Genomic DNA, 15358 nt, shown 5'->3' with positions numbered 1-15358 from the left:
GAGGCAGAAAGTAGATCTGTGGTTTCGCAGGGTTGGTGAATTTGGGGGGGGAAATGGGAAATGACTTCTAATGAAAACAGAGTTTCCTTTAGGGATGGTGGAAGTGTTCTAAAATTGACTGTGGTGGTAATTGCACAGTTCTGTGACTATACTAAAAACCACTGAATATTACACTTGAAACGGGTGAATCAGTGAATCGTATGGGATGTGGACTGATTTCATTGAGGTTTATACTAAACCCTGCCAGCCACTTTGAAAAGTATTTAATTCTTGGCAAATGCTTCAAATTTGGGAGATCACATCATTTCTAAATTTGTGGACAAATGAGATTTTTTTAATATTTCCATATTGCAGCGTTTCAGTTTGTCTAATTCAAACTCATACAAAACGCTGCTGCAGCGGATGATCGTCCATTCAAAACGAGGAACTAAAGGCTCAAATTCACACAGCTGATAAGAGAAGGAGCCAGGACTGGAATTCGCGGCTTTGGTGGTTGGCAGAGTTCCTCCCTCCTCTGCAAGATGCGAGGTGACAGCACTGTGACCCTCCTGAATCTATTGTCATTTTAGAAAAAAACTGGTCAGTAGCTACTAATGTATTTCCAGCACGTGTAGTATTTCGTTAGGCAACGTGCTCAACGCTTGACATCCGCTTTCTCAGTGAACCTCCCACCTTCCCTTTGGAGGCATTATTGTTACCCTCATTTTGCAGAGGAGTTACCCAAAGCTCAGAAGGTAAGACAACATGTTCAAGGTCTCGCAATCCGTAGTGGAAACGTAACTGAAAACCAAGTCTTTTGGACCCAGGAGCCAGTGGTCTCAACCCTCATGCTGTGCTCTTGTCAGAACATATTGATCTTCCTGATGACTGACGGGCACATCCTTACGATGCATTTCCATGGGCAAGGAAAAAAATTAATATTCTCTGAAAACCTTCTAGGGCGGTCTTAACATTCCCGGTACCTTTCCCCTCCCTCACTAGTCCTTGGGATTGGACAGGAGGTCAGCACACTGACGTAAATGGCAGCCACACGACGACGTGCATTACTGGAGTATTTTCAGGTAATCACTACTGGACTATGACCTGGAATTGCTGACAGGAGGGAATCGAAACCTCTGTGCCTAGAAAGTTGCCATCACAAGGCATTAAGTATGTTTTTAACCTAATAAAAATATCTAATGACAAACAGACTTCAGGATGCTTTCTGGAAAGAACTCTAGGATAACAGAGGAGACAAAGACCATTTTTGTTCCAGTAAAGGCTCAATTTTCTGATTACCATACAAAAACTGGTGGCATGAAATGCATACAGAGGCATAAGTGGCTCTGAATGTCTTGAGCAGCACAGCACAGCAGTTAAGCATGGCTTGGAGTCAAATGGTCTGGGTTATCATTCTTACTGGTTGAGTGACACCGCATATGTCAGCTGTTATTAGGTTTGGCAACAAATACAGAGAACCCAATGTAACAGTGAGTTTAATAAGACAGAAGTCCGTTATCGTCTTATGTAAAATAATTCTGGAGATGCAGCCCAGGGCTGACATGATATTCCACAAGCAACAGAATCCAATCTCTATCTTTGTACACCTCCCTAGGACATGGTTTCCATTCTCAAAGCCACCTTACAAAGCACAGTGGCTGCACAAGTTCTAGCCATCATATCCTCATTCCAGGCAGCAAAAAGAAATGGGTGGTAGGAGGAGGACAAAAGGGCACTCTCCCCAGGTGACCTGGCTCCCAACTCATCCCAGAAATCCAACACAACACTGTTTACAGCTCACTGGCTGGTATTTGTCACATGGCCACATCTAGCTGCAAGGGAGGCTGGACAACAGAGTTTTTATATGGACACACTGCCACTGTAGTGGCATACGTTGGGGTCTGTTACTAAAAGAGACCAGAATGGGGCTTCCCTGGTGGCACAGTGCTTGAGAGTCCGCCTGTCAATGCAGGGGACACGGGTTTGTGTCCCGGTCCGGGAAGATCCCATGTGCTGCGGAGCGGCTGGGCCCGTGAGCCATGGCCACTGAGCCTGCACGTCCGGAGCCTGTGCTCTGCAACAGGAGAGGCCACAACAGTGAGAGGCCCGCGTACCGCAAAAAAAAAAAAAAAAAAAAAAAAAAAGAAGAGGTCTCTGCTCTCCTGGAAAGACTGGTTTCTAACTTTAAGGTTCAATGTCCTCTTTGGAGACATGGAGATGCTCACTGTATCTCCCTCTCAGGACTCGTGGGGTGAGTCAGTGAGGTGCTGCAGAGGAACCCCTTACCACAGGGAACGCAGGGCCCAGCACCACTCCTCCTCACAGGCACTCACTAGCAACTTGAGCTACGTGCTAACTGGGCATCCTTAGAGGAGGAGGTTCTGGCCATCACTCATCCCCGAGCTCACCACAAATTGGTACCGACCAGGGCCGATACTCTGTAGCATCTCCCCTCCAGACTTCAGATTTGGGCCTCATAACCAATACTCTTCATTTTCTCCATCTAGGGAAGGGTTTCTTAACCTTGGCACTATTGATATTTTTGAGCCAAATTACCTTGGGCTGTGGGGGCCATCCTGTGTATTGTAGGGTGTTTAGCAGCAACCTTGGCCTCTACCCACGAGGTGCCAGTTGCACTCTCCCCTCCCCCAGTGTGACATGCAGCGTGCCTGGGGAGGAGGGCAAATCATCCTCAGCTGAACCATTACTCTTTCTGTGATGTCTGCATTCACAGAACATGTTTCTTTGACAGCAGCAGCATGGGTCTCTTGGGTTATGTCTTAGTGGCATGGGTCAACATTTCATGTTAAACCATGTCAAACCTACTTTTCCAAACTAGCAGAAATCCACCCAGGCATTTTCAAACGATGTGTTACATGCAGAAAACCAGATTAACTTAATTCTGCATGTCTACGTTACTATTCAAGTCATCACCTGTAACCCTGGCTTATGACTTTGGTGTGAGCCAATGAACATGGAACCTGCCCAGCAAGACAGAGGGTGAAGTTGCAGAATTGAGAATAGAAGCAGAGGAACAGACGGCAAGCCCCTCACTGTGCCTGATTTTGACGGCCAAGGGAAGAGAACCGTGAGGTCCTCCATCATTCTGAAAAGTGACCTTTCCTGAAGATACAGAAGCCAACTGCAGAAACATGAGCCCTGGCCTGCCCTCCCCATGAATCGAGTGTCCCTGTTAGCAGCCCACTATAAACCAGGAACATCACAGAAAAAAACTGTGGCACACTAAACAGAAGTGAAAAAAACAAAAAACGAACAAGAAGAAAACACTGAAATTCCCCAAACCAAACTTTAAAGAAATCTTTGAAAATAGCCAGGCTTCTGAATAATGAAATAGCTTTGGGTACTATGATTGATTTTTAAAAATGCAGCTATAATTAAAGCAAGAAAGCTGTAAGTCTATTAAATTTTTTTCTTTGATACTGGAAAACTCAATTCATGACCTATATTTTATAAGAACATATACTTAAAAGGGATTTTATATGCCCTCTTCCCATTGAACTCAGAATATTGAATCTCTTCCATTTACTTAAGAAGGGAGGTGGTTCTATACCTAAATTACTCAGGGCTTCTTTTAGTCTACTGTTCATATATTAAGGTGAAGTGACTCAAAGGTATTTGTATAGGTGGATGGAAGCAGCCGCCCTAGACTCTGCCCTCAGAAGGGACAGGATTCTTAGTGCAATGGTGCTGCAGTGAAAGCTGGTTTATCAAGCTTTCTGCTGATTACAAATCTTTTCTAACTGACATCTGTGGACTGTCTTGATTGATGGCCAGCATGCCTCATGAATACTGGAGAAGAGTTCTTCCTGAGTGTCTCCTGGACAAACGCTAGGGGGAGGATCTGGCTGTATTTGAGAAGGCAAATGCGACACACACACACGTACATGCACGTGTACACAGGCGTGTATACATGTGCACGCACACAAACACATACACACTCACACATATGCATACAAGGAAATGCTCCCTAGGATGGTAGATTTGAATTGATCTTAGTATTTTCATGGGTGAAGTGGTACAAGGACAGTGGGTGCCGTAGTTGAGAGGAAATGAAAGGGCACGGGAGTTAGGCTGAATTTGAATCCCAGCTTTATCGCCCACCAACTGTGTGACTTTGGGGAAGTAACCTAACCTCCCTGAGCCTGTGTTTCCTCGACCGTAAAAGCACTGTAAGGATTGCATTAAGGTGTAGGCGTAGAACCTAGACCAGAGTCCAGTACGAGAAACATTATGCAGGTGGTTACCCCGGCTTCTTTCCTGGGGGGCTGGCACCGCCTCCCTGCCCTGGTCCTAGAGAGATGCTCCCGCGGCCCCTGCCTTCCCCAAGCAGCACTGTCGCGGGCTCAGGATGTGTTTTTCACCTCCCTTCCTCACTCCTCTGCAAGATCCTCCGAGTCAGGGTCCGTGTCTGTTTTATGCATCCCTCCCTGACCCCATCCTTACTGAGCATCAGCGTATCTGGTACCGAACTCGCACTCCAGAGATATTTGTTAGAAAAGGAATAAATTGCCAATAAAGACAGCATTTGTTTAAAAATCAAATTAAAAGGGAAGTTTATTGTGATTCATATTTTCTGCCATTTGGGGTTACTTGTTCATTGACGGAATTTATTGAGGGGCTACCATGTGCCTGGAACTGTGCTAAATGCTGACAATTGAGGATGAAAAGACAGTCTGGTCCCCTGGCCTTAAGCTTATGCCGTAGAAAGAAAACCGAAGGTAAAATCCAGTTCATACTTGAGGAAAATTTATAAACCTATTAAGGTTTACAGTATTACCATAATTCCAAATAGATGGCATTGGTTACAATAATCCGGCACCATAAAATGAGTCAATATTCAGTATTCCCCCATTCATCAGGGGCTCATCGCAAAAATCTTACATGACCTCTTCTAGTCACCTCCGTTGTTCCCACCCCGGTCCAGGCCACAGACCTCTCGTGCCTGGAGTGCTGACATCTCCTGGTTGCCCTACTTCTGTTCTCCACTGAGTAGCACAAGTCATATTTTAACAGTAAAATCAGACTTTACCACGCTCCTGCTTAAAACTACCCAAGGGATTCCTACTAAATTCAAAATGTAATCAAAACTTACAGAGCTCTAACTCAGGGGTCTGTAAACTTTTTCTGTAAAGGGCTAGGTAAAGGAGATATATATATATATATATATACACACACACATATTTATATTTAATATTTTAAATATTTAACATATATTAAAAATATATTTAGTTTATATATATATATTTAGGTATTTATATATAAATATATATTTTATAAATTTTAAATACATATATATCTAGGTAGTATATATTTTTGGCTTTGTGGGACATTGAGTCTCTGTCCCAACTATCCAACTCTAAGAGCATCATGTAAAAACAGCCATAGTCAATGCTTAGATGAATGCGCATGGCTGTAATCCAATAAAACTTTATTATCTTTATTAAAAAGAAACAGGCAGCAGGACAGATTAGGCCCATGGCCCACAGTTTGCTGACTTCTGCTGGCCTATCCCCTGGAACTCACCAGGTGCCCTTCTCGCTGACATTCTCCCACCACAATGGCCACCTCTCTGTCCCACCATCTTCATTCCTGCCTCAGACCTTCACACTTTCTGATCCCTCTGCCTGGAATGTCCTTGCTTGGCCCCTTGACACTGTGGCTCCTGCATTCTCACTGGTCTCAGCTTAAATGTCACCTCTTTGGAGAGATCTTCCTTGACCTCACTGTCATTCTATCACATCACCTTGTTCTATTTTATCCAAAGGTCTTAAATTACCTTGTTTATTCCATTCATTGTTAATTATCTTTCTCTTCCCACTACAGTGCAAATGCCTTAAGAGTGGAGAGCTAACTGGTCTTGGACACCGCAGCATCTCCAGCACCTAGAACACTATCTGGCTCATAGACCCTGCCCAATAAATTTTCTTTAAGCGATTTTGCTGAATGAAGTGTCATCAGGAATTGATTTGAAATAAGTGTTTCCCTAAAATTATAATTGTTTAATGCCACTGTGGACCTGCCACTCTGTTGTATTCATCTATAACACTAAGAATTCCTGGGCTGTTCAGAGTGGATCGTCAGGGATCAGGGATGGATTTCAGTGGCATTGCAGTCCACCGTGCTCGGTGCTGTTAACTACTCAAGGACGTTTTCATATTTATTTTGTAGCTGCTCAACTGTCACCTCATTTCCATTTTGACTGGAAATCCCCATCAGATTTATTCTTTCAAAATGTTGTAGAATGATCACTAAGCTTCTGAGGCTACCAATGCCTCTTTACCTTCCCTTCACTTTAAACTATTATGTTATTTTAATTAAGTTAATTAATAAATTTTTATTTTATTTTTCCATAGTTGATGTCATAAATCCTTCTCTCTCCCAAATGGGGAGGGATGGAAGGATGACTCCCAGCCTGAGACTAAAATATACCCAGCAAATTAGTGGGTCAGGGCTATCAAGTATTTATTTTTATGAGGAAGTAACCTCCATGAGCACAGAAGCCATATCTCTCCAGGTCACTGGGTTATCCTCAGTGCCTCGAAGATCTGACATGAATGAGTATAAGGGTGGGTGATGGGCAGAGGGGAGACAGACACATAAGAAACAAAGATTTCATGGTTAGAGAGAAGAGTGATTCAAAAACAATGTGGTGTTTGTTTCCTGAATTGGTCTCTAGCCCCACTGACTCATACATGAATTTAGGTGGAGAGAGGGCTACAAACAAAAATGAGAAGAGCTGTTTTCAAAGTTCCCCACATTTAAGATGCGACACACAGTTTTACTGGTTGGGTATCCTTTGAACAGAATATAGGGCTCTGGACGTCCTCCCCTGTCTCAGCAAGCCCTGTGATATCTCCAAGGCACCAGTGGACCAGCAACAACATGCACAATAGTGCCCATCAGGGAGGGGCTGGGGTATAAAGGAGGGAAAATAATAGTGGCTACGACAAGGTTGTGGATAGGCTTGGTTTAGAGCCCCTGTAAGACATCACTTGGGGACCCCAGACATGGTTAGAAGCAACTTGGTGGACACTCAAGTTTCTTGAGTAGGTAGCAAAGTCCAGATAACTCAACACTTTTGATACTCTTTATTTTCTGGAACTTTCCTTTTGGGAAGGTGTCTCTGATTAGCTTATGCAACTCCTTCATAAATTTTGTTTTATGGTCAACTGCACTGGAGTGATTTGCATCATAATTCAATCTGAATGACACTGCAGCCTGTTAATGACATCTGTTCCTAGGCAACTTCCCTCCCCTAAGACTCCAATGATGACTCCAGGGGAGGGGTCAGAATCAACAATTTCAGTCCTCTTCCTCGGCCAGGGAATCCGGGGAGAAGTTTAGAGCAAGGCCGTTCACAGCCTACAGACACAGTTAGTGAAGTGACCACAAGCCTTAGAGATATTGGGTATAATCCAGAAATATAAATAAATGTCCATCAGTGTGCTCATATGTGAGCGGAAAGACTATTGTATCTTCATGCATGAGTTTAGCCAAGATACAAATAGAATCCTCTGATTACAAGTGTCACCCCAATATACATCAAAATGTAATAAGCATATCATTTATCCTATCAATTCCACTTGCATGTATTTACCCTAAAGAAATTGTCACACAAGTAGAAAGAGACGTGCTCTCCCCTGCAGAATTGATTGTAAGTAGGGAAAAGTGAAAACAACTTAAGTCAACAGGGGATTGGCTGACTAGATGTTGGTAGATCCCGATGCTAGCTGTTTAAAACAATGATGTCGCTTGATATTTGATGATTTACAAAAACGTCCATAGGACGCTGCAGGGCGAAGAAAGTGAGCTAGAGAAGAGCACGCAGAGCTCCATTTCTGTGAAACTGTGTGTGCGCGTGCATCCCTGTGTGTGGAGGTGCCCAGGGAGAGTCCTAGAACCATGCTCCCTGAGGTGACAACTGTGGTCTCCTCCGGATGGTGAGACTGGAGGGTAATTTTACTTTAAAAAAGCTGGGGAAGAAAGTGGAGTCTCATTTTTAAAAGAAATTTATCTACTTAAGAAAAAAATAGCCCCATGGCCACTATTCCAGAAGCTCACAGGACTGGCTGGAATAGATGAAAATGGAAGAACCTTTGATGTGAAAGTCTAAACACCAGCAGAGGAAAATCGGAGAGCTGGTGGACCAAAAGGCCACATGCAATTACTGCAACAAGTAAACAGGTGACCAGAAAAGGGACTCTATCACCAGGTCATACCAACAAACTGAGAATTCATGCTGAGCTAGGTCTCAAATACCAACTCTCGAATATCAAAACCATCTTTATTTGGCTCAAGCTGTTTTAGAAAATACCAACTGCTGAGCAAAGCTGAGCTCCTGGGACAGCCATTTTTCCCAAGGACCACTTGATTGGCTGCTTCCCTCATGTCTGCCATGGTAGGACTTGTTTAAAAATTAAAGTAACTGGGCTTCCCTGGTGGCGCAGTGGTTGAGAGTCCGCCTGCCGATGCAGGGGACACGGGTTCGTGCCCCGGTCCGGGAGGATCCCACATGCCATGGAGCGGCTGGGCCCGGGAGCCATGGCTGCTGAGCCTGCACGTCCGGAACCTGTGCTCCGTAAAGGGAGAGGCCACAACAGTGAGAGGCCCGTGTACCGCAAAAAAAAAAAAAAAAAAAAAAAGAAAAAAAAAATTAAAGTAACTGAGACTTGAAGAACAGAAAGTCAGGTGGATCCCAGAGATAAAATAAAAGACAAAGCCCCCTGCTCTCCTCGTATCACCTCTTCAGGGAGGCTGGCTTCCCTCCCTCCCAGGATGAGGGGTCCCTATGGCTACACTGCCTTGCCCACCAATTTCAGTTCTGATTTATCTGTTGCTTGTCTCCCTGCTTGGCTCTGCAGACCAGGAGGGAATGAGCAGCATCTGGCAGGTCCACAGCTGGACCCTCAGAGCTTAGAATACTGCTGGCACAGAGTACATGCTCAGTAAAAATACTGGATGGAAAAAAAATAAAGGGAGCAAGAGAGGGTACGGGTCCTCAGGTTCTCAGAAGTTAGAAGACGAGGATTTCGCTGCTAATCCCTGCCTCTATTCAATAGCCTCAAGAAGTGTCAGCACACAGCTAAGCAATGGATATCTCTCAGGACTCAGAACACACACCTCTAGGTCCTGTGGTCCTGTCTTCTCTCTAAAGAGAAAGGTCAACGTGACATTCACCTTTCTCAGTTATGTAGTTTGAGGACTATGATATTTCCCCCACTACCTCCCTCCCCTGATGTATCTCAAGCTGCCACACCTGTCTGGGTGGTGGGCTCTCTTCTCCCAGCTGCCCCTGCTGACAGGCAGGGTGGCCAACAGCATGGAAGCAACAGCCAGCTCCTGTATCTTGTTGGAAGGTTGCCCCTGAGCTTCTGGAACCCAGCTTGCTGAAACCCTGCTTGTGGCCCCAGTTGACCGAAAGGGCCTGGGAATTAATTAAAGCCCCTCTGGGGAGAGCTCTTAATGGATGTCTGCCGGGCTTACGGGCTGGATAGCCCAGCTCCCTGGATTCTGAGCTGGGCTAACTCCAATGTGTGTGTTTTACGTCATTTCCCAGAGCCCTCTCTCCCTAAGGGATCAAGCTCAGGACTGCCTGCGCTGGTAGCTGGCTTAACGCGGCACCTGAAATTGGCCGGCTTCCCTTTCCTGCAGCTCTCCCCACTCACGATCCTGTACCTGGCAGGTAAACCACCCGCCCTCAGTCCTCATATTAGGGTCTGTTTCTGGAAGCCCTGCACACCATTCCTCACGGATAGCCCTTCTCAATGGTGCCCAGAGGACCACCAGTGGCAAAAAACACTGGGGAGGTGGTGCCAGCAGGCACTGCGGGGCCCTGGTGTGTGTCCTCCAGGAGCGTCAAGGGTCCCAGCCTCTACCTACCCCCTACTCGTGAGCTCTTAGCATGCACTGGGCATTCAGAAAACATCACACTCACACGGAGCTCTCGTTTTCTTTGAGGAGCAGCCAGGACCTGGGCGTGGGTCCCATAAATCAATGCCTTGCAACTCCACAAAAGGAACAGTCCATAATCTGCAAAGTTCAAAAACTATTATTTTCTGTTGATCTTCCTTCATCTAGTAATGATTCCCCAAAACAATAGACTGGAGTTTAATGCTGAGCAGCTAGAAATGGCCCCCTGTCTGCACATACAGATAAATATGGGTGACCTTCCTCCATGATGCACTGGTGCTGATGGCATCTGGGTACACTGCAACATGAAAATGATGCTTGCTTGGTTGGGAGATGGATGTTCCTTCACACAAACTGCATGTCTTTTTGCCTTGCCGTCCCTAAAGGATAGGCCGCCAGAATAATAAGAATAATTGGAGCATTAACAATACACTGGCATTTCTTGAACACTTATTATATTCCAAGCATTAAGTGAAGCACATTGCCTAATTTACTCCTTGCATAGAGTTTTCTAGGGTAGGTACTATTCTGCACCCACCCCTTCTACAGACAAGGTGACTGAGGCTTCTAGCAGGTTCAGTAACCTGCCCCCAGTCTCACCTTGTTAAGGAGCCTGGCAGAGCATCAAACCCAGCTCTAGGCCACAGTGCTATGTGTAGGACCAGCTACATAATTTTTGGGGTTCAGTGCAAAATGAAAATGCAGGGCCCCTTGTTGAACATTTATTAAGAATTTTAAGACGGCGACAACACAGCATTAAACCAAGCGTGGAGCCCTTCAGAGCCCGGGGCTCTGTGAGGCTGGGCAGGTCCCACCCCATGAAGCTGGCTCTGGTTATGCGGACGCAGAAGAAAAGTGATGTGAGTGATGAAAAGGGCTCCCATGTTAACATCGTTTAACCCTAGAGACGGAGCAACAGCTCACATGAAATGAAACATCAATCAAGGAGCCTGGCTCTTTGGTCAGAAGAGCTGGTTATTTTATCTCAGGAGCTAAATCAAAGAGTCTGGGCATGCAAAGAGTCTGTGTGAGAGAACGTGCCCAAGAAAGAGCCTGTGCCTTGAGGCCAGACGCGGACCCTGATTCTAGCTCGTCCACCAGCTGAGGGACTTTGGACAAGTTCCCGGGCCCCTTTGAGGTTCAGTCTTCTCATCTGCCTCAGGGCAGAGTGGAGGAAATGATACAGTGATAGAAAGCTGTCGGCACACAACAAGTGCCCACCTAAATGTCGGGATCGTTCAATGGCTATTTTCACCGTGAAGTTTGTGGGTCAGTTGAAAGAGCACATGATTTGCAGGTTGAGTCCTGAACACTGTCCCCCATCAGTCATTCGTGTGAACTGGGCAAAGTCAATGAACTCTTTCTGGGGTCAGCATCCCCCTCTGTGAAATGGATGTGATACAAGGTCTACAACACATAGGATTCCATAAGCCACAAACGAGAAGGACATTGTGGAAACAGAAGAGGCGATCATTTCTCTAGCCTGTCAGGGCTTGTTGTTACGACTTACAAGGGGCTTAGGTTGGGAGGGGACTGGAAAATGGGTCCCACCTTCTTTCCCAGCTCCCCACTGTCCTCGCAGACGCTTCGGGGGCCATCTGCCTGAGCTCTCCCACAGGGTGCTAAGTAATCTATGTGTTTTTTCCTCTAAAACTTTTCCACAACATTTCCATATTTTTGACCTCAAATTTGACTGACTCCATGTCGATTTCTGCTTTATAGTCCAACCCAGAGGGTACTGAGAAAGAAAACAATGACTCAGGCCAAATTCTGCATAGCTGGAAGAAACTACTCCATACAGATATACAAGCCTTTATGTATTTTTATATGATGATACCACTCATAAATAGAAGTTTGAGGTGATTTATGTTTTGCTGGGTATGTGTCCACCCTAACCGAACTGCTTTGTGCTTTAAGAAATTCAACAAGCATAAAAGATTCCCTTTTGCTTTGAAAATACGATATGTATATAAAGCAATAAAATTTGAAATTTCTTTCTCAAGCTTTAAGGAAGGGCCCAGTGGGAGAAAAACTGGACATCGTCTAATCACATACACACATAATATACAAAGACATATACATGCTCACAGCCGACTCGGATGTAACCACTGTCATTTACATTTAGAACACTCTTCCTGCCCATCTCGAGTTCCAGTCACTCACATTCAGGGCCCAGGTACCACAGATGGAAACTGGGAATCATTTTTCTGCTCTGCTCAAACTCCAGTCTCTTTAACAGCTTTCCCTATCGGTTCTCGTAACTTGTTCTGCACATCAGCTTGTTTAAGAACATTTCCGCAAGCATCCAACCCAATTCTAGGGTGTGTCTCACCAGAAACCATCTCTGCATCAAAAGCAGCCCACTGAGCGGAGCCATGGGGAAGGTCTGCCCTGAAGTGACCTGACCCACCTTCACCTGCCCGCTCTCCATCTCTCCAGGATGCTGCCCATAAGGCCCTCTCCTTTTTACAGAATGCATTCAAAACCTGGAAGGGAGAGGGTGCTTCTGCCCCTGGGGATCTAACTGATGAAGTGCACAGAGGCCCAGCTCCTCGAAGCTGAAGGGAGCTTTTAGGCACCTTGCATACAATTATTCACCTGGTAGTCTAGGCAGGTTGCCATGACAATGCTTCCGGAGCCTCCCGTATCTACATGCAATTGATACATCCCATCCATTCAGTAAAGGGGGAAAAAGAACCAGCTAAAGCAGCCCCTGAGCTTCCATCTCCCATCGGCCTGAGGAGTGACTCCTTTGCTTACAGCAGTTGTTTGGCGTAATCCAGACACAGCAACACTGACACTCTTCATGTGGCATGTTTTCACTCAAATGTATTTGAAAGCTTAAAATCAAAGTCCAGACTTAAAATAGGGATTTTTCTACTTTGCTCTTCACTTTCTCAAGCATTATACTCAGGAGTGACTTCTGCTGCTGGTCATGGAATGCTTTAATTAGTAGCTATGGGCCAGAAAAGGGAGCTCTCAATTCTGAAACCTTCTGTGATAGAAAGGTTAAACATGGGGAATAGATACCAGGAGTTCCATAGTAACCTTGAGTGATTTCTGTAACACTAGGTACATGTGTTGCCAGAGAGAGAAATAAAATACTTGCTTTTGGCCCTTTGACTGAAGAGAAAAGTTTTCTCTATCCATGTCTTCTAAGGAAAGGGAAAAAAAAGAGTCCTACCCATTTTCCCCAAATGGTTCTTATTAAAAGGCACTTATGAAGAGAAATAACTGAGGAGCTTGCAGTGGGGACCTTAATTTTCTTCAAAGTTCCACTATACCACAAGCTCAGCCTTGGGCCCTCACAAGGGTGAGCTAGATATTTACATGGTGTCCGACATCAGCCACACATGGGAGACTGAGATGTCGGTCCTCCTTGAAGGATCACCTTTGGGCACAAGGGAAGACATTTTCCTAGTTTGCAACACGCCAGTCATGTTCTGAGTTGCAGCTTTCCAGCTCTTGCCGCTATCCAGGGAAATAATATGTCAGTGTTGATGCATACCAACAATAAGTCAGAGAGGCAACAAAACAGTCTCCAGAATCCCCAAAGATCAGAGGATGCCACTTCCCAAGCCATTATGCAAACGGTAAGCCAACCTAACATACCTGTAGGTGATCCCTCCATGACGTGGCCAATGTAAGGCCCTTCCTGAAAGATCGGTCTGTTGTCATTCTGATCAATCACGATGACTTCCAGAGGGACCGGCCCCTCGAGAGTTCTACCGTTGACATCAATAGTCTCCACGAGTAGCTATTGGAGGAAAGAGATTGGGGGAGAAAGAAGGCATTCATTCATTATGAAAATTGAAGTCGGGTGCTCTGGAGAAAGAAAGTAGGTTATATCAGCAATTTTATGAGCCCTTGGCAATATTCAAACGTTGGTCTCAATGGATAGTCACCAGCACTAGAATAGAAACTAAACATTACAGAATAAAAGACAAAGATCAGTTCATGTTAAGTCCCACTTGGGAAATTTACAATTAATTCATCAAATCTGCAAAGTAAAAAAAAAAAAAATAAGCAAACACTAAACACCAGCAATCAGTCACAGCTGAGAAAATATGCTTACATTGTTTCTGTTTTTCCAACATCATTATGCTTTAAAGGAAGGTTATGCTAATAAAAAGAACTGACTAAGCAGTTATGAACAGAGTATATCAAGAAATAACCGGAAGTGTTTACGGTAATATTTGGGAGAAATTCAGGGCAGTAAGTATTTATAGAGAACCTTCCTGAGGCAAGGAAGGTACTGGCAGGGGTCCTGAATGAGACCTTGGGACTCCTGCCCACCAGGCCTTTATAATCTAGCAGGGATTTCACAATTCCACATGGAACTACCTTCAGATCTCAAGGCTGAAGAAAAGAGCATAGAAAACCCAGCTTTACCGTTGCATGGTAACAAGGAATTATGTCGTGGCTTTTCCAGTGAACTATGTAGACTCTATGCTCTCATTTCTGCGCCTGATACTTCCTCGATTTAACTCAGGGGCCACAGTGACACTTCTTGGATATCAGTGGTGGTCCCTGCATTGGGACCCTGTTGAGTATTTCTGTCAGAAAAGGTCTCTGTAGCTGGAATCCTTCGGAAATGGTCTCTGCAATTGGAATCCCAGCACAACTTCTCACTAGTCATGTGACCTCAACTCATACACTTAATCTCTCAGTTTTATCATCTGTAAAATGGGTTCATAAAACACTCATTATTAGGGATAATGGTAACCAACATTATCCAGGGCTTACCGAGGCTCTCTACTATATTAACTCACTTGATATTCACAGTGACCCTATGAACCATTTCTGAGGAGGGAATGAAGCCAATTAGAGGTTAGGTGGTGGAGTCTGGATTTGGCCCTGTGAAGTCAGTCTCCAGAGTTTACATTTTAAACTGTTATAAACAATGTTTCTAGATCACTTTATATAATGCCTGTTATGTAACTCATCTCAAGAATATTAGCTGCTGCTACTGTTGCTACTGTTGTTATCATCAATACTGTTGTCAAAACTAGCCCTAATTAGGAAGAGAAGAGAGAAACACGTTTGTTATACCCCACCTGAATGTGTTATAAACTGGTTTCACCCTTTGGAAAGTCGCATGGCAAAATTCACCAAATCTATGAAGGACTCACATACTTTGTTCCATTTGGATACCACTCTGGGTTCTATTTGAGACAGGTTGCACTACATACATGGAAATACTTTCTGCAGTGTTATTTCTAATAATGAAATTACACTGGCGTCCACTAAATGTCCAGGGCAAAAAAGATGAGTTGAATGAATGTGTTTGTAGCAAGATGCTAGAATACAGCCATTAGATGAAATAATTATTCAACTCTGTTGATCTACTTAGAATACTGTGTGAAAACACAAAAAATAGCATGTGTACTATACATGTGTGATGTACACATGTGGACAGAATTTGAAAGTAGTAAGCAAACATGAAACC

The 15358-nt window shown here is 44.6% G+C and overlaps 1 protein-coding gene across 1 annotated transcript in view; it reads right to left on the bottom strand.

The window, feature by feature from the left end:
- The window catches only part of CDH13 (cadherin 13), a 1022168-nt gene that overhangs the window by 364746 nt on the left and 642064 nt on the right, over positions 1-15358 (bottom strand). Inside the window, exon 6 of the mRNA XM_067721248.1 lies at positions 13522-13666. Within this exon, the coding sequence (XP_067577349.1) occupies positions 13522-13666 (145 nt within the window). The remainder of the gene's footprint in view (positions 1-13521; positions 13667-15358) is intronic.

The sequence above is a fragment of the Pseudorca crassidens genome, chromosome 20 (genome assembly GCF_039906515.1).
Source record: "Pseudorca crassidens isolate mPseCra1 chromosome 20, mPseCra1.hap1, whole genome shotgun sequence".
NCBI lineage: Eukaryota > Metazoa > Chordata > Mammalia > Artiodactyla > Delphinidae > Pseudorca > Pseudorca crassidens.
Note: the sequence above shows the minus strand (reverse complement) of the source record. Positions and strands in the feature narration are given on the sequence as shown.